Here is a 25,567-nt window from a genome sequence, read left to right as displayed (position 1 = left end):
CCCCAGCTTTGATGTCACACCCGCTGGTGTGCAGGGAACTATTGTGAGCTATATACCTAACAACCTTTTATACTACTAGTATTTACAAAATCAGAACAGGGGCAAGGATCAGAGAGAGCACTAAATGGCTTCTAACAGAAACCATCCAGCCCTCTGCCCTTCCTCAGCCTTCCCCACTTGCAGCTCTCGTCAACTGTGTATTCTGGTATTTACCTTCATATTTCTTTTTCATTTTTAAATGGGATTACCTTTTATTTCCTCTCAAATTAATCGTCATTATGTATTGATCTCTACTATAATAGCTCAGTATTTAGCTCTGTCACCTCCACTTCCTGTGCCCCACCCTCCGTATATTACATCAGTTTGGGGTTAAAAAACAACCAATATTTCTGTTTGCTATGAGCATGTAAATGATGTTCACTACAGAGCCTTGTAGTATATTAATGATTTCATTTTCTTATACATTTTGTTTTTCCTAGAATGAATGGTTGCCTCATTTTTTTTATACACTTTATTTTCTAAGCTCTTATTTGTAATTTTTTTCACATGCTCCACCAGATCGGCCAGCCCCTCATCAATATTATTTTCCAGGTGTGCAAACGTATCAGATAATCTCATGATCTCCTATTTTTCCTGGTGCCCTCTGTCCTCTGCCCTGATCTGGCCAGCTTGCTTTCTGGGCCTGCTGCCAGGCTGCTGTCCAGAGACTTCCCTTTTCGTCACCTGGGACTGCCCTTGGCTACTTTACTGTGATGGACACCCTGCTCTTTTGGACAACATGGTCTTCCGCTTTCCTGGTTTTAGCCCCTCACTTTACGGGAGCACACCTTCAGTTGGAGATAAATTTTTGGAAACTGTATGTCTTTATTCAGACCTCATATAATTTGGCTGGGTGTGAAGTTGAAAATAGTAAATACAAATTATGTTTGTGTATAAATATAGATATAATTTATATATAAATATTAAAGTTGAAAGTAACTTTCCCTCAGAATCTTAAAGAGGCCGTATTATGTTTAGCTTCCATTACTTGCGATGAACAGTTTGAGGCCATTCCAGGTCTCAGTCCTTTGTATGATTTTATCTCTGGAAGCTGTTAGGATCTGTTAGGATCTTCACTTTACCTCTCTTATGAAATTTCTCAGTGATGTGCCCTGGAATGGGTCTTTGTGCCAGTAGTTAATAGGCCACTTTTATGTGGAGACTCAGGTCTTTTGTTTCTTGCAGAAATAGTCTTGCATTAATTTTTTAAAATAATTTCCTCACTTCCACTTGTTCTGTTTTCTCTCTCTGAAGTTCCTGTCACTCACATGTTGGATCTGCTGAGTTGATCCTGTCTCTGATCTTTTCTTTCTCTTATCTTTTTGTTGTCTCTCTTTCTGGAAGGCTTTCTTTTTTTTTTTTTTCTTTTTTTTCCCACGCTATAACAACTTTATTGAGATATAATTCACATGCCATAAAATTTACCCTTTTAAAGTATACAGTTCAGTGGCAGTTAGTGCACTCATAATGTTGTGCAACCATCACTGTTATCTAAATTCTGAACATTTCCATCACTCCAAAAAGAAACCCCGTGACCATAAGCAGTAACTCCTCGTCCCCTCCTCCCCACTAGCTCTTAGCAACCACTAATTCTGTCTCGTGGATTTGCCTATTCTGGACATTTATGTAAATGGAGTCATACAGTATGATTGTGTGACAGGCCTTTTGTGTCTGGCTTCTTTTGCTGCATGTTTTTAAGGTTCATCCATGTTATAGCATGTATCAGTTCTTCCTTATTGTGGAGTAATATTCCGTTTTATGGATAATACTACATTTTATTTATACATTTATCTGTTGATGGACATTTGAATTGTTTCCACTTTTGGGCTAGTATGAATAATGCTGCTGTGCACATTTGTGTACAGGTTTTTGTGTGGATCTATGTTCATTTCCTTTGGGTATACAAGTAGGAGTGGAATTGCTGGGTCATATGATAATTCTGTGTTTAACTTTTTGAGGAACCTGCTAAACTCTTCCACAGTGGCTGCACCATTTAACATTCCCACCAGCAGCACACGAAGGTTCTAATTTCTCCACATCCTCACCAACACTTGTAATTATTGCTCTTTTTGATTATAGCCATCAAGGTGGGTATAGTAGTACCTCACTGTGGTTTTTGTTTTTTTGTGGGTTTTTTTGCGGTACGCGGGCCTCTCACCGTTGTTGCCTCTCCCCATTGCGGAGCACAGGCTCCGGACGCACAGGCTCAGCGGCCATGGCTCACGGGCCCAGCCGCTGCGCGGCATGTGGGATCCTCCTGGACCAGGGCACGAACCCGCCTCCCCTGCATGGGCAGGCGGACTCTCAACCACTGCGCCACCAGGGAAGCCCCTCACTGTGGTTTTGATTTGAGTTTCCATGGTGGCTAATAAAGTATAGCATCTTTGCAAGTGCTATTTGTGTATCTGTTTTTGGAGAAATCTGTTGAGTTTGAGAGGTTTTCTTGAATTTATCTCTAAACTCTGTACATCAGATGTTTACTACAGCCATTCGTATAAGAGCTCTTTCTTACTCTGTTCCTTTTTTCATAATATTTTGTCCTTGTTTTATGGATAGAGTATCTTCTCCTACCTTTCTAAGATTTACATATATACTTAAGTTTTCATGTGTCCCTGTGTTGTCTCTGTTTCCTTTAGGCTCCTTTTTTCTATGTGTCTTTTTGGGTTGGAGTCTTTCCTGGAATGTCCAGTGATCTTTAGTTGTTTATTCATATTAAAAGTGAGGAACTAACTCAGGGGTAGGAAGGGATGGAGTAGAAGATTTCTGTTTTTGTTGTAAGCCTAGTAGTTCCACTTGCTGTTTTTTAATTTTATGATTTAATTTAAAATAAAACTTTGGAATTCCCTGGCAGTCCAGTGGTTAGGACTCGGCACTTTCGCTGCTGTGGCTCAGGTTCAATCCCTGATTGGGGAACTAAGATCCCGAAAGTTGTGCGGCGCAGCCAAAATATTAAAATTAAAATTAAATAAAGGACTTACCTGGTGGTGCAGTGGTTAAGAATCCGCCTGCCAATGCAGGGGACACGGGTTCGAGCCCTAGTCTGGGAAGATCCCACATGCTGTGGAGCAGCTAAGCCCGTGTGCCACAACTACTGAGCCCACATGCCGCAACTACTGGAGCCTGTGCTCTGCAACAAGAGAAGCCACTGCAATGAGAAGCCCACGCACCACAACGAAGAGTAACCCCCACTTACCGCAACTAGAGAAAGCCCACATGCAGCAGCAAAGACCCAAAGCAGCCAAAAATAAATAAAATAAATTTATAAATTGCATGTTAATTTCTTTAAAAAAATTAAATATAATAAAATAAAACTTAATTTTAGAGTTAGCAAAAGCAAACTATATAATATAAAAATAGCAAAAGTCATGGTAATATACTGGTATGTTGATAATATATGGTAATAACATCAAAGATGAAGAAATAATTATTTAACTATCATGATAAAAACTCTTTGGGACTTCCCTGGTGGTGCAGTGGTTAAGAATCCGCCTGCTAATGCAGGGGACACGGGTTCGAGCCCTGGCCTGGGAAGATCCCACATGCTGTGGAGCAACTAAGCCCGTGCGCCACAACTACTGAGCCTGCGCTCTACCGCCTGTGAGCCACAACTACTGAAGCCCACACACCTAGAGTCTGTGCTTCGCAACAAGAGAAGCCACCACAATGAGAAGTCTGCGCACCTCAACGAAGAGCAGCCCCCGCTCACCGCAACTAGAGGAAGCCTGCATGGAGCAATGAAGACCCAATGCAGCCAAAAATAAATAAATAAAATAAATTTATAAGGAAATAAAAAGAATGGCATTATTTTAAAAAACCTCTTTAATAGCAGAATAAAACTCATAATGTACAAGATTTTGTTTGCGTACCTCTGTTCAAGTCTTTTGAGTACATACGTAGGAGTGGAATTGCTGGATCATGTGGTAATTCTATGTTTAACTTTTCTCCATTTTTTAATTGTAAAATGTATATAACATAAAATTTGCCATTCTAACCACTTTTAAGTGCATAATTCAGTGGCATTACTTATATTCACAATGTTGTATATTACCAACATCTATTTCCAAAACTTTTTTATCACCCCAAATAGAGATTCTGTTTCCGTTAAGCAATAATTCCCCATTCCCTTCTCCACCCAGTCCCTGGTAACCTCTAATCTACTTTCTGTCTCTATGAATTTCCCTATTCTAGATCTTTCATGTAAGTGGGAAGATACAGTGTTTGTCCTTTTGTGTCTGGCATGTTTTCAAGGTACATCCATATGTTGTAGCATATTAGAACTTTATTCCTTTTTATAGCTGAATAATATTCCATTGTATGTAAATACCACATTTGTTTGGTCCATTCGTCTGTTGATGGACACTTGGGTTATTTCCACCTTTCAGCTACTGTGAATAATGCTATAGTGAACACGATATGAGAATCTGTTTCAGTCCTATTTTCAGTTCTTTTGGGTTTAAACCTAAGAATGGAATTGCTGGGTCACATGGTAATTAATTCTATGTCTAGCTTTTTGAGGAATTGCCAATGTTTTCCACAGCAGTTGCACCATTTTACATTCCCACCAGCAATGCATAAGCGTTCCCATTTCTGTATATCTTTGCTAACACTTGTTATTTTCCATCTTTTAAAAAAATTATAGCCATCCTAGTAGGTATAAAGTGGTATCTCATTGTCCTTTTAAAAAATTTTTTATTTATTTATTTTTAAATTATTATTATTTTTTTACGGCTGCATCGGGTCTTAGTTGTGGCATGCGGGATCTTTCATTGCAGCACACGGGCTCTTCAATGCAGTGTGCGGGCTTCTCTCTAGTTGTTTCTTATGGGTTTTTTTCTTCTCTAGTTGTGATGTGCGGGCTCTGTAGTTTGTGGCACGTGGGCTCTAGTTGAGGTGCTGGAGCTCAGTAGTTGTGGCATGGGATTAGTTGCCCTGCAGCATGTGGGATCTTAGTTCCCTGACCAGGGATTGAACCCATATCCCCTGCATTGGAAGGTGGATTCTTAACCACTGGACCACCAGGGAAGTCCCCATTGTCATTTTGATTTGCATTTCCCTAATGACTGATGCTGAGCCTCTTTTCATGTTCTTATTGGTCATTTGTATATCTTCGGAGAAACATCTATTCAGTCTATTTAATTGGGTTGTTTGTCTTTTTGTTGTAGAGTTTAGGAGTTCTTTACATATTCTGGATAATAGACCCTTGTCAGATATATGATTTGTAAATATTTTCTCCCATTCTGTAGGTTGTCTTTTCACTTTCTTCATAGTGTCCTTTGATGTGCAAGTCTTTAATTTCGATAAAGTCCAATTTATCTATTTTTCATTTATTGCTGTGCTTCCATTTATTTTTAAAACTATGAGTGTATATTAATCTAATTAAAATTAGGACAAAAAAACAATTGAAGCAGTGAGAGACTAACTGGCAGCTCTGTGGGCAGGGCCCATTGAAAGGTAGGCTTCTGTAGACACCTCAGAAAACTGGTTTTAAATAACATACAGTAAAAATTATATCCAGGGCTTCTCTGGTGGCGCAGTGGTTAAGAATCTGCCTGCCAATGCAGGGGACACGGGTTCGAGCCCTGATCCGGGAAGATCCCACATGCTGCGGAGCAACTAAGCCCGTGCGCCACAACTACTGAGCCTGTGCTCTAGAGCCCACAAGCCACAACTACTGAGCCCATGCACCACAACTACTGAAGCCCGCACGCCCAGAGCCTGTGCTCTGCAGCAAGAGAAGCCACCTAATGAGAAGCCCACACGTCGTAATGAAGAGTAGCCCCCACTCGCCACAACTAGAGAAAAGCCCAGGTGCAGCAACAAAGACCCAACACAGCCAAAAATAAAAATAATTAAAAAATATTATATCAGGGCTTCCCTGGTGGCGCAGTAGTTAAGAATCCGCCTGCCAATGCAGGGGACACGGGTTCGAGCCCTGGGCCGGGAGGATTCCACATGCCACGGAGCAACTAAGCCCATGTACCACACTACTGAGCCTGAGCTCTAGAACCCACGTGCCACGACAGCTGAAGCCCACGCACCTAGAGCCCTGTGCTCCGCAACAAGAGAAGCCACCACAATGAGAAGCCCACGCACCGCAACGAAGACCCAACGCAGCCAAAATTAAGTAAATTAATTAATTTAAAAAATTATATCAAGATAAAGGGAACCAATTACATTAATATACAGTTTCTAAAATAGTGAATAAATTTGTGATATGATAATACTATATATACTTCTTTGTTAAGGCATTAAGTAATACAGTCTAGCAGTCAGTCTAAAATTACTATAATTTTAAAGTAATGATGACAGTAAACATTATTTCAAGATAACTGTGACCACTGTAATGTGATATGAAATTATCTTTGATTTCTATTGGTGACAATGTGACAGGTTCTGCTGACATTGAACTAAAGTGGTTTGTTGCCCATCTAAGTTTAAGGGCGTCCTGCTTTAGGGTGATTCGGTGACAAACTGGCCTTTGCCTTAGAAGATCTTGAAATGTCAGTATGTTTTCTCCAGAATCCTTCAGAATCTTCTTCAGAAAAGAATCCTCTAGTTTCTTTGGGGGCATGTGTCTGGTTGCTGGCATTCCAGGTGCAGGGTAGAGGGAGGGAGCTCGCAGACTATCATTCACTCCATGCCGTCTGCCATTGACCCTGCCCGGTGGCCTAGGGTCAGAGCATCTAGAGCAGCGCTATTTGGTAAAAATATAATGTGAGCCATGTGCTTTAAATGTTCTAGGAGCTGCATTTAAAAAGCAAAAAGAAATAGGTGAAAATAATTTTTGTAAGTTATCTTACACAGTATGTCCAAAATAGTAGTGTTTCAACATACAGAATTATTGAGGTGTTACATTCCTTTTCATGCTAAGTACTTAAAAACCAGTGCATATTTTACTTTATCGTACATCTCAATCCAGAGAAACAACATTGCCGGTGCTCGCTTGCTGCAAATGGCCGGGGGCCGTTGTATTGGACGGCGCAGATGAGGAGAATAAGCCTGGGTGGGTGTGCGCGGATACCTTAGTGACTCAGTGTTGGTGCAGCAGGTTAAACTTTTCTGTACTACACTTAATTCTAATTCTTTCTGGATTGAGAAGATGCTTACCTGCTAAGCATATGTCACGTCAAACAGTATTGGTATTACCTTCCTGTAATGTTATGGGGGGAGGGGTGCTCTTTCAACATGATGACATTTCTTAATAAGCAGCCCTCAACCCCTGCTGTTGAACCCAACCTCTGGATGGAGCCCTTTTCACAGCCCTACATCAGTGACTATAACTTAAAGATAGATGTGGTCACGTTGCTCTGTCCCTTAGATTCATGATAAGTATTCTGACTGCTCAGGTAAATCAGTAACACCCATGCAGGTGGCTGCATCTATTGAGTGGATTTTGTGTTATACCACCATCCATCTCCAGAACTTTTCATCTTCCCAAACTGACACTCTGTACCTATTAAATGCTAACTCCCCATTCTCCCTCTCCCAGCCCTTGGCAACCACCATTCTACTTTCTGTCTCTGAATCTGACTACTCTGGGTCCCTCATACAAGTGGAATCATACGGTCTTTGTCCTTCTGTGAGTGGCTTATTTCACTTAGCATAATGTCCTCAAGATTCATTCGTGTTACAGCTGGTATCAGAATTTCGTTCCTTTTTAAGGCTGAGTAATATTCTATTGTATGGAGAGACCACATTTTGCTTATCCATTCATGTGTCCGTGGATGCTTGGGTTGCTTCCATCTTTTTGTCTGTTGTGAATAATGACATTTCCTATCTCTTAGGACCACAATTCTTCGTTGACACCACCATGCTTTCTGATCAAATTGTGTACGTCCACCCAAGGCCCTGTCTGACTTATGGCCACAAGTTTTAATGTCACTGTTCTTACATGTGTGGAAGAGCTTCACCAAGGAGGTACCTCAAGGAGAACATGATACCTTCATATCGTGCAGAAGCTTGGAGGATATTTACAGGCAGGGGGAGAGGGCAGGGATTCCAGATGGAGGGAGTAGCACGTGCAAAGGCACAGAAGCAGGAAGTGCAGGGCAGGTCCAGGAATCACAAGTGAAAAGAAAGGGGTGGGAAGAGGGGGATGGTGGGTCACAAGAGTAGGAAGCTGACTGAGAAGGGCCTCAAATATCAGATCAAAGTATTGGGCATTACCCTCCAGGCAGGGGAGAGCAGCTGGGGGATCTGAAGCAACAGTGAGATGGTCAGATTTTCTTTTTAGAAAGATCACCCTTGATTGCTGTGTGGAAAAAGCTTTGGAAACAGGGAGACCAGGGTGGTGGGGTGGAAGAGGAAGGAATGGATAAACAAGAAATTTTCTGAACGTTCTGAATGGACCGGCTAAAGGGGCACAGGGTTGGAGTCAGGTGAATCCCTCCAGCTTCCCTGGTTTGGGCCACAGGTGGATGGAGAGGTCATCAACTTGAAAGAGGGAGGCGGAGGCAGGGCGTGCTTGGCTGGATAAGGAGGGGCTCATGAGGAAGCAAGATTACAGAGGTCAAGTTGTGCAGATGTCTTTCTTGCTGTTGAAGGAGATGCGGATGAAATGAACGCTTCAGCGTAGTCTGGGAACTCCTGTGGCCAGGGGGTTGATCAGGATCGTTCCAGAGTGAGTGGAGAATCAGAAAGCCTTGAACGCTGGGTGGCCTACCATGAGCCAGCACTCGGCATTCATCGTCTTGTTTACTCCCGGCTATCCAGTGAGGTTGGAGCTATTAGAATCGTGTCTTGAAGAAGAAACAAACAAATGGAGGTGAAGTGCTCTGCCACTCAACAGCTGTGTGACCTTGGGCACATCTGAGCCTGCTTCCCCCCATTGTTCAGTGGCGATAATGACCCCACCCTCAGCCTGTAGTGGGGATAAGATGAGACCCTGTGTATGCGGAGTGCTTGGTGGTGAACGGCAGCAGCCGTGTCTGCTGCATCTGCTGTCACCATCACCCTAACTTGTGGATAGACGCAGCCCAGGCCAGGAGCTGAAAAGGCCACACCTCTAGCCTCAGTGCTGGGAGATGAGAGGTGAACAAGGGTAGACATAGAGCTAGCAGCCTGAGGGAAGGGGCCTGCCATCCCATTTCCCCAGCTCTGGCGAGGAAGGAAACTAAGAGACCTTGGGCGAGTCACCTCAGTTCTCCAGGCCTTCACTTCCTCACCTGTGAATTGGGTGGACCAATACCAACCCCACAGGACTGTGTATTAATGTAAGATTAGAAACACAAAGCCCTTGGCAAGAACCCAAGAGGTGGTAGCATTTATTACAGTTGTTGTCGTTAATGTTGATATTAATATTACTAGACACAGGCATTGTAGCCTCCCCACTTTCACCAGGGGGCAGTTCTGAGTGCAGGTCTCCTTTTTAGGACCTCCCCTAAATAACTAGTTTGTGTGTAGAGGCGTATACAAGGATGTCTTTGCTGTATTATTTGTAATAAAGCAGGCCCCTCACTGCCTATCACTAAGTGTTCAGTTACCTTTGTTGCATAAAAACTGACCTCAAACTTAGTGACATAAAACAACCAGCATTTTATTATGGTTATGGCTGTAACAGTAGGTCAGCAATTCAGCAGGAGCATGGCAAGAACATCTCATCTCTGCTCCAAGATGTCTGGGGCCTCATCTGGGATGACTCAGGGCCTGATAGCCGAGGGAAGGAATTACCTGAAGGTAGTTCACTCACATGCCTGGTGCCTAGACCAGAGTGACCTAAAGAGCAGGACTGCTTGCCGGGGCCCCTGTGTATCTCTCCTCCACGGGACTTTGCTTCCTCACGGGCAGCCTCGGGGCAGTCAGACTTCTTACTTGTTGGCTCCGGGCTCCAGGCTAACAAGGCTGCCTTGCCTTTGATGACCTCGCCTCAGAACTCACCTGGGATCTCTACCGCTGTATTTTACTGGCGACAAGAAGTCACAAGCCCACCCAGGTTCAAGGACGGGGAGAATTAGACCCCGCCTCTTGATAGGGGAGTGTCAGGGTTCTAGAAGAACTCGAGAGACAGGAGACACTGCTGGGGTCATCTTTGGAAAATACAGTCTGCCACAATACAGAACCAGTTCAATCTAATATGCAGCAGTTACAAAGAGCGCTTTTACTACTGAACAGTGTGTTGTGAAGTTCTGTCTAGTTTGACGCATACAGATCTGCTTCAGTTTGGTTAAATTCTGTGACGTGTTCAGTGAGATACATGAAATACTGCATTTTCTTTGCCCACGTTCCTGATGATGGGTGTTTAGGTGTTTTCAGGGTTTTATCAGCTTCTTGGCACACGTCTTTCTTGGCATCATATGTGAGAGAATCTCTCTAGGATACTTACCTTCCTTGGACAGAATTGCTGGATGGATGGAAACATTTTATATTTTAATCAGTTCTGCCTGATCGCTCTCCAAAGATTATACCAGTGTATCCTTACACCAACAGTGTTGGAAAATTTCCATTTCTCTGATATCCTCACTGATGCTTGATCCCGTCAGACTCTAAATTAATTATTTGGTAAGTGGAAAAGTATATCTGGTTGATTTATTTCGTATTTACTTTGTTATTTGAGAAGCTATGCATATTTTCATTAGTTTATTGGCTCTTTCAACTTTTTCTCCTGTGAATTGCCCAGATAGTTCATTTTTCTATTGCATTGTCAGTGTTTTGAAAATTGATTTGTAGCTCTTTATATATGTGGATACTTAATACTATGTCATATATATATTGTTTTATATATTTATATATATATGAATGCTTGTGGGATCTTAGTTCCCCAACCATGGATTGAACCTGGGCCCCCTGCAGTGAAAGCACCGAGTCCTAACCACTGGACCGTCAGGGAATTCCTAAAATTAATGATGTCTTTATCACTTTTTTTTGGCTTGTTTTTTTGGCCATGCCACACAGCTTGCAGGATCTTAGTTCCCTGGCCCCCTGCAGTGGACCACCAGGGAATTCACGAAATTAATGATGTTTTTATCACTATTATTTTTGTTTTTTGGGGTTTTGTTTTTTTGCGGTACGCGGGCCTCTCACTGTTGTGGCCTCTCCCGTTGCGGAGCACAGGCTCCGGACGTGCAGGCTTAGCGGCCATGGCTCACGGGCCCATCTGCTCCATGGCATGTGGGATCTTCCCGGACCGGGGCACGAACCCGTGTCCCCTGCATCGGCAGGCGGACTCTCAGCCACTGCGCCACCAGGGAAGCCCCATCTTAACCATTTTTAAGTGTCCAGTTCAGTGGTATTAAGTGCATTCACATTGTTGTACAGCACAGAAGCTGTGCTATTTTACATTCCTGCCAATAGTGCACAAGAATTACAGTTTCTCCACATCCCTGCCAACACTTGCTGTTTTGTTTTCTTTTGATAGTGGCCTTCCTAATGCGTATGAGGTGGTATCTCATCGTAGTTTTATTTTTAATTTTTATTGGAGTATAGTTGATTTACAGTGTTGTGTTTCAGGTGTACAGCAACGTGAATCAGTTATACATATACATATATCCACTTTTTTAATATTCTTTTCCCATATAGGTCATTACAGAGTATTGGGTAGAGTTCCCTGTGCTATACAGTAGGTCCTATTAGTTAGCTATTTTATATACAGTAGTGTATGTCAATCCCAATCTCCCAATTTATCCCTTTCCCCCTTGCCCCCTGGTAACCATAGGTTTGTTTTCTACATCTGTGACTGTATTTCTGTTTCGTAAATAAGTTCATTTGTACCATTTTTTTAGATTCCACATATAAGTGATACCGTATGATATTTATCTTTCTCTGTCTGACTTCACTCAGTGTGACAATCTCTAGGTCCATCCATGTTGCTGCAAATGGCATTATTTCATTCTTTTTTATGGCTGAGTAATATTCCATTGTATATATGTACCACATCTTCTTTATCCACTCCTCTGTCAATGGACATTTATGTTGTTTCCATGTCTTGACTATTGTAAATAGCACTGTAATGAACATTGGGGTGCATGTATCTTTCTGCATTATGGTTTTCTCCAGATATATGCCCAAGAAGTGGGATTGCTGAATCAAAGGGCAGCTCTATTTATAGTTTTTTAAGGAAAAAATTTACATTCCCACCAACAGTGTAGGAGGGTTGCCTTTTGTCCACACCCTCTCCAGCATTTATTGTTTGTAGATTTTTTGATGATGGCCATTCTGACCGGTGTGAGGTGATACCTCATTGTAGTTTTGATTTGCATTTCTCTAATAATTAGTCATGTTGAGCATCTTGTCATATGTTTGTTGGCCATTTGATTTTTTGGGGGGAGAAATGTGTGTTGAAGTCATTTGCCCATTTTTGAATCAGGTTGGGATTTCTTTGGTTGTTAAGTTTTAGGAGTTCTCTATATATTCTAAATATTAATCCCTCATCCAGATATATGACTTGCAAATATTTTCTTCCATTCTGTGTTACCCTTTTACTCTGTATGTAATGACTTTTAGTGAACAAAATTTTTAAATTTTCAGGAAGTCCAGTTTTTCTATTTTTTCGTTGTTTCCCTGTGCCTTTGGTGTTAGAGCTAAGAAATCATTGCCAAATCCAATGTCCTGAAGCTTTTGTCCTATATTTTCTTATAAGAATTTTGTTGTTTTAGGTTTTAAATTTAGGTTCTTGATCTATTTTGAGTTATGGTATCACATAACAATCTAACTTCACTTTTTTGCATGTGGATATCCAGTTTTCTCCACACCACTTGTTGAAAATATTGTTCTTTCCCCATTGAGTGGGTTTGGTACCCTTGTCACAAATCATTTGATCATGTTTGCAAAGGTTTACTTCAGGGCTGCTATTTTATTCCATTGATCTGTATGTCTGTCTTTAGGCCAGTACCATGCTGATTTGATTATTGTGGCTTTGTAGTAAGTTCTGAAATCAGGATGTGTGAATCCTCCTGTTTTATTCTTTTTTAAGATTGCTTTTAATGTTTGGGATGCCCTGAGATTCCATATGAATTTTAAGATGGATTTTTCTATTTCTGCAAAAAACATTATTGGAATTTTGATAGGAATTGTATTGAATCTGAAGATTGCTTTGGGTAGTATTGACTTTTTTTTTTTTGGCGGTACGCGGGCCTCTCACTGCTGTGGCCTCTCCCGTTGCGGAGCACAGGCTCCGGACGCGCAGGCTCAGCGGCCATGGCTCATGGGCCCAGCTGCTCCGTGGCATGTGGGGTCTTCCCAGACCGGGGCACGAACCCGTGTCCCCTGCATCGGCAGGCGGACCCTCAACCACTGCGCCACCAGGGAAGCCCAGTATTGACTTTTTAACAGTATTAAGTCTTACAGTTCATGAACATGGGACTTGTTTCCATTTATCATATCTTCTTAATAACCACAAAACAGCAGTGTTTTGTAGTTTTCATTGTGTAAGTCTGTCACCTCCTTAATTAGTTAATTCCTAAATATTTTATTCTTTCTGATGCTATTGTAAATGGAATCGTTTTTGTAATTTCCTTTTCAGGTTGTTTATTGTTAGTATTAGAAATGCAACTGATTTTTGTGTGTTGACTTTGTATTCTGCCTACTTTGCTGAATTCATTTATTAGTTCTATCGGGAGTTTTTTGGTGGAATCTTTAGGGTTTTCTATGTATAAGATCGTATCATCTGCAAACAGAGATAATTTTACTTCTTCCTTTCCTATTTGGATGCCTTTTATTTCTTTTTCTTGACTAACTGCTCTGGGTAGAACTTCCAGTCCTATGTTGAGGTAAAGTGATGAATGTGGGCATCCTTGCCTTATCCTCGATCTTAGAGAAAACACCCTGGAGTATGATGTTCGCTGTGGGTTTTTCATGTATGGCTTTTATTTTGTTGATGTAGTTTCATGTAGTTCCTAGTTTGTTGAGTGTTTTTCTCATGAAAGAGTGTTGGATTTTGTCAGATGCTTTTCCTGCATCAATTGAGATGATTGTGTGGTTTTTTCCCCTTCATTTTGTTGATGTGGCATGTTACACTGACCAGCTTTCATATGTTGAACCATCCTTATAATAAATCCCACTCGGTCATATGTATAGTCCTTTTAATATACTGCTGAATCCTATTTGCTAATATTTTGTTGAGGATTTTTGCATCAGTGTACATAAGGGATGATGGTCTCTAGTTTTCTTGTAGTGTTTTTTTCTGGCTTTGGTATCAAGGTAATGCTGGATTCATAGAATGAGTTAGGAAGTGTTTCCTCCTCTTCAGTTTTTTGGAAAAATTTGAGAAGGAGTGGTGTTAGTCATCTTTAAATGTTTGGTAGAATTCAGCAGTGAGACCACTGGGTCTAGAGCTTTTCTTTGTTGGGAAATTTTTGATTACTGATTCAAAACTATTCAGATTTTCTATCTTTTCATGATTTAGTCTTGGTAGGTTTTGTGTTTCTATGAATTTGTCCTTATGAATTTGTCCATTTCATCTAGGTTATCCAATTTGTTGGTGTACAGTTGTTCTAGTACTCCCTTATAATCTTTTTCATTTCTGTAGAATTGGTAGTAATGTCCCCACTTTCATTTTTTATCTTAGTATTTGAGTCTTTTCTTTTTTTCTTAGTCTAGTTAAAGTTCTGTCGGTTTTGCTGATCGTTTTGAAGAACCAACTTCTGGTTTTTTGATTTTTTTCTGTTGTCTCCCTGCTCTCTATTTCATTTAGCTCTGTTCTAATCTTTATCATTTCCTTCCTTCTGCTAGCTTTGGAATAGCTTGTTTCTAGTTTCTTAGGTTGTAAAGTTAGGTTGTTGATTTTAGATCTTTCCTAAGTTTTTTTTTTTAAAGGGTACATAGTGGTGACTTTTTTTTTTTTTTTTTTTTTTTTTTTTTGCTGCATTGTGTCTTCATTGCTGCACTCAGGCTTTCTCTAGTTACGGCTAGCAGGGGCTACTCTTTGTTGTGGCGTGCGGGCTTCTCCTTGTGGTGGCTTCTCTTTGTTGTGGAGCACAGGCTCTAGGCATGTGGGCTTCAGTAGTTGTGGCATGCAGGCTCAGTAGTTGTAGCTCACGGGCTGTAGAGCGCAGGATCAGTAGTTGTGGCGCACAGACCTAGTTGCTCCACGGCATGTGGGATGTTCCTGGACCACGGCTCACTGGAAAGATGTTTTGAAGTCTCTGCTTTCCTCACTGATTAGTGATGCCAGTCAGTCATAATAACCACGGCCAGATTGCTACACACACAGGGGTGTGTTTCTCAGTTCTGTTCTGCTGCCCTTTTGTCTGTTTCTGTGTTAATACAACTTTTAGTTGCCGTAGCTTTTTAACATGCCTTGGCATCTGATAGGGTGAATCCCCTTCCTTATTCTTTTTGTTCAGAAAGAAAAAGTCTATATCTTCATTCTTCCAATACCAATCTGAGAATTAGTATATCAAGTTCCTCAGAAAAATTTTCCTGGGTCGCTGACTAGAAATAGAGTTTACAGATTACTTTGGGAAAAACTGATACCTGAGAAATATTGAGTCTTCTTAGCTATGAATGAAGTTTATCTCTCCATTTATTCAAGATCTCCATTTTATATCCTTCCATTCAAGTTTGATTAATATATCTAGGAAGGCCTTATGTATTTTTATTAGATTTATTCCTTGGTACTTTCTAGTTTTTGTTTTGGTAGTAAAATGAATTTTTGTATTTGCATACTCTGATTAGTTATGTTGAGACTTCTACATTGATCTTATGTCCAGCAACCTTGTACAACTCTCAGTCCTCTTAGATTTGCATAATAAATGATCATATTATTTGCTCTAGTGGCAATTTTATGTCTTTTTTTTAAGATTTATTTATTTTATTTATTTTATTTTTGGCTGCATTGGGTCTTTGTTGCTGTGCGTGGGCTTTGTCTAGTTGCGGTGAGTAGGGGCTACTCTTCATTGTGGTGCGTGGGCTTCTCATTGCAGTGGCCTCTCTTGTTGCGGAGCTTGGGCTCTAGGCACACAGGCTTCAGTAGTTGTGGTGCATGGGCTCAGCAGTTGTGGCTTGCGGGCTCTAGAGCACAGGATCAGTAGTTGTGGCACACAGGCTGAGTTGCTCCGCAGCATGTGGGATCTTCCCGGACCAGGGCTCGAACCCTTGTCCCCTGCAATAGCAGGTGATTTCTTAACCACTGCGCCACCAGGGAAACCCTGTGTTTCTCTTTCTAATCTTACTGTGTCTCATGCATATCTTGTCTAACTGCAAGAGTGTCAGGACATTGTGCGATAGTGGGAGGAAAGCAGCATCCCTCCCTTGGCCCTGACCTTCATCCACTCAGTGAGTATTTACTGAGTTCCTACTGTATACTGTACAGGCACTATTCTAGCTTCTGGGGATGTAGCAGAACAACACAAGGTCCCTGCCCTCGTGGAGCTTACATTCTCATGGGGAGAGACAGAAAATAACCAACTAAACATATAATATGCAAGATGGTTAGACATGCAACAGAGAAAACAAAGCACAGTAAGAGCAGGATGAAGAGTGCTGCCTGGCTGGGGGCAGTGTTGCTGCCCCACACAGTGTGGTCAGCGAAGGCCTCCCAGGTAAGGTGACCTTGGAGCAGAAACCTGAAGGAAGGAAGAGAGAAGTCTTAGAGCTCTGGAGATCAGAGAACTCCAGTGGTGGGCAAGCGCCTGACGTCTTCTAGGGCTGGAGAAGGCGGCCAGTGTAGCTACGGGAGTGAGCAGAGAGAGGTGGGGAATGGAGTCCGTGTGGTGGGGCCTCAGAGGTGTCAAAGGCTTGGCTTTGACTCCGAAAAGAGAATGTGTTGGAGAGTGCAATGTGACATTCTTTTTTACAGGATTAATCTAGTTTCTCTGTTCAGAAGAGAGTGGGGGGAGGGGCACAAGTGGAAGCTGGGAAATGAGTTAGGAGGAAGTAACATAATCTGGGAAAGAGGAGATGGTGGTGGCCATGGAGCATTTAAGGGAGGGGTCAGATTCTGGGTATACTTGGAAGGCAGAGCAGGATTTCCTGATGGATTGGATATGGAGTAAGAGTGAAAGGAGTCCAAAATGGTTTGGAGTCTGAGTGACGGAAAGGATGGCATTGCCACTGCGATAGGGAAGACTAGTGTAGATGTTAGGAGAAAAGTCAGGAGTTCAGTTTTAGACATGTTTAATTTGATACACATTATTAGGTATCAGAGTGGAGAGGTGAAGCAGGCAGTTGGTATATGAGTCTGGAGAGAGGTCCAGGTTGGAGATCAATTTGGGAGTCATCAAAGTATAGGCAGTTCCCAAATGAGATGAGAATTCTCAAGAAGAGAGAATCAACCGTGTCAGATGCTTTTCTGAAGGACACAGCAGGTCAGACTTACACATGCAAGGTCATTACAGACTTGAAGAGCTGGTCTGCTTTGGAGATGGTGGGGAGCAGAGGGAGGGACAGCCTGATTGGAGAAGGATTAAGAGAAAATAGGAGTGACTGGGAGACCACAAGTATAGACAACTCCATTGATGAATTTTTCTGTATGGGAGCAGAGAAATGAAGGGATATACGGGTCAAAGGGGGAGGGCTGGAGTTTTTGTTGTTCTTTTTATTTTTAAATTGAATGATACAAGCATGTTTTTGTATTGTTGAGAATGAACTTGTAGGGAAGGGGAAATTCATCATGCAGTAGAGAAAGGGGATAACTGTTGAGTGATATTCTTAGGTAGGTGAGAAGGAACTGAATTAATGCCCAAGTAGAGGATACATAGTTCCTCCATAGTGATAGGAGGAAGGTGTTTGGGGGGCACTCTAGCGGGAGAGCAGAGTTATCACTGCAGAGTGAGAAAGCGGGAGGGGGCATTGGGAGGTTTGAGGAGCAGCGTCTGAAACGGTCGTCTAGGAGACAGTCATCTAGGAGAGCGCAGGGGCCACTGAGATGAGGCTGTAGAGGGAGAACTGGGCAGGGGGGTGTTAATCCAAAAGATTAGCTTGTTTTTATTTTGTCGTCAATGTAATTGTGTTGTATTTAGGGAATGTGTATCACTGCACTTTCTGTAAAATGGTGAATTTGTCCATTTCTCCTTAAAATTCTGTCAAATTTTGCTTTATATTATTTTGAAGGTATCTTAGACGCATCAAGTCTAGAATGTAATATTCCTGGTGAATGTTTAGTGATCCACTCTCCCTATTTTTCTGGATGTCTGTTTGTGTTTTGCCTCAAAGTCTTATTTTATGTGTTATAAGTATTGCTGTACCAGCTTTCCTTTGGTTAGTGTTCATCTGGTACACTGCTTTCCATCCTTTTACTTTCAATTTTCATGTGCCCCATAATGTCTCTTATAATCAGCATATACCTGGATTTTGTGTTTTGTTCAGTGTGTTGATTTTTATTTCAGAAGTAGAAAATGTCATCATTTACAATGGGATTTCACTGTTTGGATTTATTCCTACCATGTTATTTTGTGCTCTTCATTCTACTTTTTTGTTTAATTTATTATTTATTTTTGGCTGAATTGGGTCTTTGTTGCCGTGCGCGGGCTTCCTCTAGTTGCGGCGAGCGGGGGCTACTCTTTGTTGCGGTGCATGGGCTTCTCATTGTGGTGGCTTCTCTTGTGGAGCACAGGCTTTAGGTGCCTGGGCTTCAGTAGTTGTGGTACGCAGGCTCAGTAGCTGTGGCTTGTGGGCTCTAGAGCGCAGGTTCAGTAGTCGTGGTGCACGAGCTTTGTTGCTCCGCGGCATGTGGGATCTTCCCAGACCAGGGCTCGAACCTGTGTCCCCTGCATTGGCAGGCAGGTTCTTAACCACTGTGCCACCAGGGAAGACCCATTCTACTTTTTTGAGGTTTCTTTTATTCCTCTCTCTTTTCTTGCTTTCTTTTGCATTAACACACCTCTCTCTCCATTCCCTTTGCTATTTTGAGGCTGTGTTAATTGGGATTAGGTTTGCCTATAAATAACATTTAAAAAAAAGAAAAGAAAAGAAAAAGTGGTTTGAACAAGACTATTTATTTCTCTCACATTCAAGAATGTCTGAGATAGTAATGCTGGAGCCCCAGGCTTCTTTCTTCTTGAGGTTTGATGTCATAACTGGCTTCCATTCACAAGATCTTCTCATTTTTCCAAGTGGCTGCTGGATTCCAGAACCCCAAGTGCATTCCAGCAGCAAAGGAACCAGTTGCAAAAAAGAGCAAGCCGGCCCCGCACACCACTTCCACTTCCCCCACTTTGACCAGCTACTCACAGCTTGTTGCAAGGGTAGCCTAGGAAATGCCTGAGTTCGGGCTGCCATGTGCCCAAGTTAAAAACCACAGGTCCCCACAGAGCCTGTGCAGTGCTTGGTAGATGGAGTGTGCACATCATAGAGATATGACATCACACTCACAGCAGAAGTCCTTATTCCAGTCCTGATGCTAGTGTAACTTGTTCTGTAATTCTAATACTTTGCATACCATACCTCATATTTTCCATTTGACAATACTTTGTCCTGGAAAATTCACAGTATGCCTGAGAAATTTCTGTGTTTTATTTCATCTGAAAAAAGCTGCTACTTGACACGAAGAAAAAAAAAGGTTCTACTTCTGAGGGAGAAGGAGAAACAAACACTGGGGACAACTAGCCATATCTGCCACAGAAGTTACACACTGTATTTCTGTTCTATGAACCCTTAAAACTTTAAGTTACTCAACATCTTTACCTTTCTCCCAAACAACGCAAGAACCTTAAAATATGATTTATCTAATTGTTTTCTTATGGTTTAAAACCTCACAAATTATTATATAATTTTCAGTTATATAATTACAGATAAATCTAAAGAAATACATGTATAAATAATAATTATCATGTTTATCATTTTCTTTGCTCACCCTTTCTTATCTCAGATCTTCCTCTTGGATCATTTTCTTCTTTGCTGAGTTCATCCTTTAGAACTTTCTTTAGTGAGAACCTGAGAGCTGGCATTAACTCTGTTTTTATTTATCTGAAAATCTTTATTTTGCTCTCATTCTTCTTCTTAGCCTTTATTTTCATTGTGAAATATACATGCAAAGAGGCAACAGAGTAAAGGAAAATAATAAAAAGAACACTCCTGTATGCACCAACTAGTTTACAAAATGGAATATTACCAGTGTCTTTGAACCCAGTGAGACATCACCTTCTTTCTGCCATGGCAGAACGCACTATCCTGAATTTTGTGTTAATTATACCCTTGCTTTTCTTTATACTTGTACCACATATATGTGTGACCCTAAGGAATATGCTGTTTAGTTTTTCCTGTTTTAGAAATTTATATTAATAGAAGCACAGTGTATGTATTCTTCTGAGGCTTGCCTTTTTTGATTCAGCCTTGTTTTTGAGATCCATCCATATTAATGCGTGTACCTGTAGTTCATTCTTTTCATTGATATGTCACGTTCCACTGTATGAATATGAATATACCATTGCTTATCCATTCCACTGATGAACACTTGAGTTGTTTCTAGTTTTTGGTTGTGAATAATTTTTTATAACAGTATTGAGTTGTAATTTATATACCATAAAATTCACCCCTTTAAAGTATACAAAACAGCTAAAGTGGTTTTTAGCACATCCACAGAGTTGTGCAACCATCCCTGCTACCTAATTTTAGAACATTTTCATCACCCCAAAAAGAAACCTTGTACGCATTTAGCCATCATGCTGTATCCCTCTAAAACACTAATCTGCTTCATTCTCTATAGATTTGCCCATTCTGAACATTTCATATACATGGAATCATACAATGCGTGGTCTTTTATGTATGGATTCTTTCACTTTGCATGTTTTTGAAGTTTATCCATGTTGTAGCATGTTTCAGCACTTCACTCCTTTTTATTGCTGAATAATACTCCATTGTGTGGATATATTGCATTTTGCGTATCCATTCGTCAGTTGTTTCCACTTCTTGGCTATTATGTATTCTTTGAAACACAGCAGTTTAATTTTAGTGAAGTTCAATTGTTTTTTTTTCTTTTGTTGCTTGTCATTTGGTGTCAATTCTAAGAAGCCATTGCTAATACAGTATTGTAAAGATTTACTCCTGTTTGCCTTCAAGAGTTTTATAGCTTTAGCTGTTACATTTAGGTCTGTGATCCATTTTGAGTTAATTTTTGTATATGGTGTGAGGTATTGGTCCACCTTCATTCTTTTACATTTGGATATCATTTGTCCAGCACCATTTGTTAGGGAGACTGTTCTTTCCCCATTGAATAGTCTTGGTACCCTTGTCAAAAATCAGTTGACTGTAAATGTAAGAGTTTATTTATGGTCAACTGATTTATTTAAGGGTTTATTTCTGGACTCAGTTCTATTCCAGTGCATTGATGTACATGTGTACACTTATGCCAGTACCACACTGTCGTAATTACTGTAGCTTTGTAATAAGCTTTGAAATTGGAAAGTGTGAGTCTTCCAGCTTTACTTTTTAAATAAAAATAAAAGAAGTTTATTGCCAGCTCTCAGGTTCTCACTAAAGGAAGTTCTAAAGTTCATATTTCGTTCTTGCATTTCCATATGAATTTTAGAATCAGCTTGTCAGTTTCCGCAAAAAAGGCAGCTGGGATTTTATTTTAATAGGGATTGTGTTAAATCAGTAATTCAATTTGATGAGTGTTGCCCTCTTACTTTAAAGTCTTCTGATCCATGAACATGGGCTATGTTTCCATTTACTTAGGTTTTTGAAATTTTCTTTCAATAATGTTTTGTAATTTTCAGTGGACAGGTCCTACATTTCTTTTAAATTTATTCCTAATTATTTTATTCTGTTTGATGGCATTGTAAATGAAATTGTTTTCTTAATTTCATTTTCAGATGTTCATTGTTACCATATAGAAATACAAATGACTTCTGTATGTTGATCTTGTATGCTGCAACCTCACTGTTTTTTGGGGACTTCTTCAGAATTTTTTACATACAAGAGCATTTAATCTGAGAATAGAGATTGTTTTACTTTTTTCTTTCCAGCCTGGATTCCTTTTGTTTTTTGCCTAATGGCCCTGGCTCCAACACAAAGTTGAATAGATGTGGCAAGAGCAGGGGCATCCTTGTTTTTGTCTCATTCCTGATCTCAGGGATAGATTATTCAGTCTCACACCATTAAGTTGATATAAACTGTAGGTTATTATGAACATATTTGACCATGTCTCCTCTATAAGAGTTCTCTAAGGTATATACTGGGAAACGTTTGGGTCACAGAGTATGTCTGTGTTCAGATTTATAAGAAATGCCGAATTGTTCTCCACAGTGATTACACCAATTTATTAGTCCCTCAGCACTGTGTGAAAGTACCCATTGCTCTACATCTTTGCTTACACTTAGTATGTAATAGGTTTTTTCTTTCCCCCAATCCACAGTTATAAAATAGTGGTTATAATTTGTATTTCATTGGTTACTAATGGCATTGAGCATCTTTTCACATATTAGCCATTTATGTTTCCTCCTCTGTGAAATGCCTGTTCATATGTTTTGCTCATTTTTCTATTAAGTGGTCTTTTTCTTAATTGCCTCATCGGTGATCATTACGTATCTAGATTCTGGAACCTTTGTCAGTTATATGTATTGTAATTGTCTTCTCCCAGTTTGCAACTCATCTTTTCATTTTCTTTATGGTATCTTTTGAATGAATGGATACTTAATTTTAATGTAAATTTATCAATCTTTTCCTTTATCGTTTATACTTTTTTGTATGTTAAGAAATCCATCCTTCTCCCAAAGTCAAAAAGATATTTTACTATTTACTTGTAAAGTTTTTGAGTTGTCTTCCACATTTAAGTCCTTGATCCCTTGGAATTAATTTGTCTGCATGGAGTGAGATAAGGCTCTATGTTAACTTTTTCTCATTGGACAATAATTTATTAAAATGTTCATCCTTATCCTGTTGATATGCAGTACAGCCCTGACAAATATCAGGTTTCCTATATGTGTTGATCTATTTCTGAGCTTTCTATTCTGTTCATTAGTCTATCCCTAGGCCCAAATCTGACTTTCTTCATTGTTATAACTGTCTAATGAATCTTGATAATTGGAAAGACAAGTTTCCCCAACCTATTCTTCAAGAGTGTCTGGCATAGGCTCTTTGCTTTTCCATATAAATTGTAAGACTCAGCTTTTCAAGTTCCATGTTGAGGTTTTCATTGGAATTATATTAAATGTGTAGATCAGTTTGGTGGGAAGTTGACATGTTTATGAATAATTCTTTTCTATCCAAGAACATGATTACATCTCTCCATTTATTTAGGTCTTCTTTAGTGTCTTTCATTTAAATTTTATATTTTCCACATAAAAGTTTTACATATTTTTTGAAGATTTGTTAGATTAGTATTTTAATTTTGGAGGGATGTAAGTGGTACTTTTTGTTACTGTATTTTCTGTTTATTGTTGATGAAATGCTCTTGGCCTTTCTGTTGATCTTATATCTAGAAATCTTGCTGTATTCTTACTTTATTTGTAAATAAGGAATTGCTTTTAACCTTGTACCATTGAGTATGATGTTTACTATAGGTCTGTTGGAGATACGCTTATTCTGGTTAAGAAAATTGTTGAATTTAATGAAATTTAGTGCATCTAGATAATTTTTAATCTGTAATGTGGTAAATTTTATTGATAGTTTTTTCTCCTTTCTTGCCTTCTTTTTGGATTAATCAAGTATTTATTTCCACTTTTTTCATGTTAGCTTATTATTAACAGTTACTCTCAAGATTACAACCTGCATCCCTGACTTTGTAAAGACTAAATTAGTACCTTTACCACTTCACAGATGATGCAAGGACCTTAGATCACTTTTATCCCCCTCCTAACCTGTGTACTATTGCTGTTAAGTATTTCAGTTCTATATATATGTTCTAAATGCCACAAGACATTATTTTTTGTTTTATACAATCAGTATTACCCACATATTTACTCTTTCTGGTACTCTTCTCTCCTTTATTTCTTTGCTTCTAGTTAGGATCATTTTCCTTCTGCCTGAAGAACTCCCTTTAGTATTTATTTTAATGCAGTATTTATCTCAAAATGTATTTTTCCCTCTTTTTTTTTTTTTTTTTTTGCGGTACGCGGGCCTCTCACTGTTGTGGCCTCTCCCGTTGCGGAGCACAGGCTCCGGACGCGCAAGCTCAACGGCCATGGCTCACGGGCCCAGCCGCTCCGCGGCATGTGGGATCTTCCCGGACCGGGGCATGAACCTGTGTCCCCTGCATCGGCAGGCGGACTCTCAACCACTGCGCCACCAGGGAAGCCCTCCCTCTTTTTTTGAACAGTATTTTTTTAAAACTGTCCTCCAGGAGGCAGGCTTTTGTTTGTTATTATTTTTAAATTTTATTTACTCTTTTGGCCGCGGCATGCGGGATCTTAGTTCCCTGAACAGGGATCAAACCCGTGTGCCCCCTGCAGTGGAAGTGCGGAGTCTTTAACCACTGGACTGCCAGGGAAGTCCCTGAACAGTATTTTTTCTAAGTATAGAATTATAGGTACGTACTGATCTTCTTTCAACACTTTATAAATATGTCTTTATGTCCTGGTTTCCAGCCTTTCTATTGAAAAGTCAACTGTCAGTCTTCCTGCTGCTTCTTTGAAGAATAATTTGTTTTCTCCCCTTTGTCTGCTTTTAAGATTTTTTTCTCCTGTGTTTGAGTTTTATCCATTTTACTGTGATACCTAGGTATGGTTTTCTTTGTATTTTTCCAACTTGATGCTCACAGGGTTTCTTGAATCTGCAGCCTTAATAACTCTCATCAGTTTCAGAAAAGTCTTGGCCATCATTTCCTCAAATTTCTGCTCCATGTTATTTCTTCTCTACTTGTGGACTCCAATTACACATATTTTATTTATTTTTATTTATTTTTTTTTTTCCGGTACGCGGGCCTCTCACTGTTGTGGCCTCTCCCGCTGCGGAGCACAAGCTCCGGACGCACAGGCTCAGCGGCCATGGCTCACGGGCCCAGCTGCTCCACAGCATGTGGGATCTTCCCGGACCGGGGCACGAACCCATGTCCCCTGCATCAGCAGGCGGACTCTCAACCACTGCGCCACCAGGGAAGCCCCAATTACACATATTTTAGACTGCCACATCTTATGCTTCTTCATTCTCTCTTCTGTATTTTCCCTTTTTTTTTCTTCCTCTGGACCTCAGTCTGGATATTTTCTACTGGATTATTTTAGAGTTCAGCTGTAACCAATCTATTAAACCTATCTATTGCAGTCTTTTTTTTTTTTACATCTTTATTGGAGTATAATTGCTTTACAATGGTATGTTAGTTTCTGCTTTATAACAAAGTGAATCAGCTGTACATATACATATGTTCCCATATCTTTTCCCTCTTGCGTCTCCCTCCCTCCCACCCTCCCTATCCCACCCCTCCAGGTGGTCACAAATCACCGACCGAGCTGATCTCCCTGTGCTATGCAGCTGCTTCCCACTATCTATCTACCTTACGTTTGGTAGTGTATATATGTCCATGCCTCTCTCTCGCTTTGTCACAGTTTACCTTTCCCCCTCCCCATATCCTCAAGTCCATTCTCTAGTAGGTCTGTGTCTTTATTCCTGTCTTACCCCTAGGTTCTTCATGACTTTTTTTTTTCTTAAATTCCATGTATATGTGTTAGCATACAGTATTTGTCTTTCTCTTTCTGACTTACTTCACTCTGTATGACAGACT

At 40.4% G+C, this 25,567-nt stretch overlaps 1 protein-coding gene across 12 annotated transcripts in view; it reads left to right on the top strand.

Moving 5' to 3' along the window:
* The window catches only part of DLGAP4 (DLG associated protein 4), a 202,367-nt gene that overhangs the window by 169,136 nt on the left and 7,664 nt on the right, over positions 1 to 25,567 (top strand). Inside the window, exon 12 of one of the 12 annotated variants that reach the window (XR_007472183.1) lies at positions 7,824 to 10,536. The exons of 10 other annotated variants lie outside the window; for them this stretch is intronic. Coding sequence is in view for 1 of the 2 variants with exons in the window: in XM_049699333.1 (XP_049555290.1) it covers positions 3,541 to 3,596 (56 nt within the window). In the remaining variant the exon portion in view is untranslated. Of the gene's footprint in view, positions 1 to 3,540; positions 5,363 to 7,823; positions 10,537 to 25,567 lie in introns of those variants that run through there. One more of the 12 variants, XM_049699333.1, reaches the window with a different exon arrangement.

The sequence above is a fragment of the Orcinus orca genome, chromosome 16 (assembly GCF_937001465.1).
Source record: "Orcinus orca chromosome 16, mOrcOrc1.1, whole genome shotgun sequence".
Lineage (NCBI taxonomy): Eukaryota > Metazoa > Chordata > Mammalia > Artiodactyla > Delphinidae > Orcinus > Orcinus orca.
This window is presented reverse-complemented; position numbering and strand designations above follow the sequence as displayed.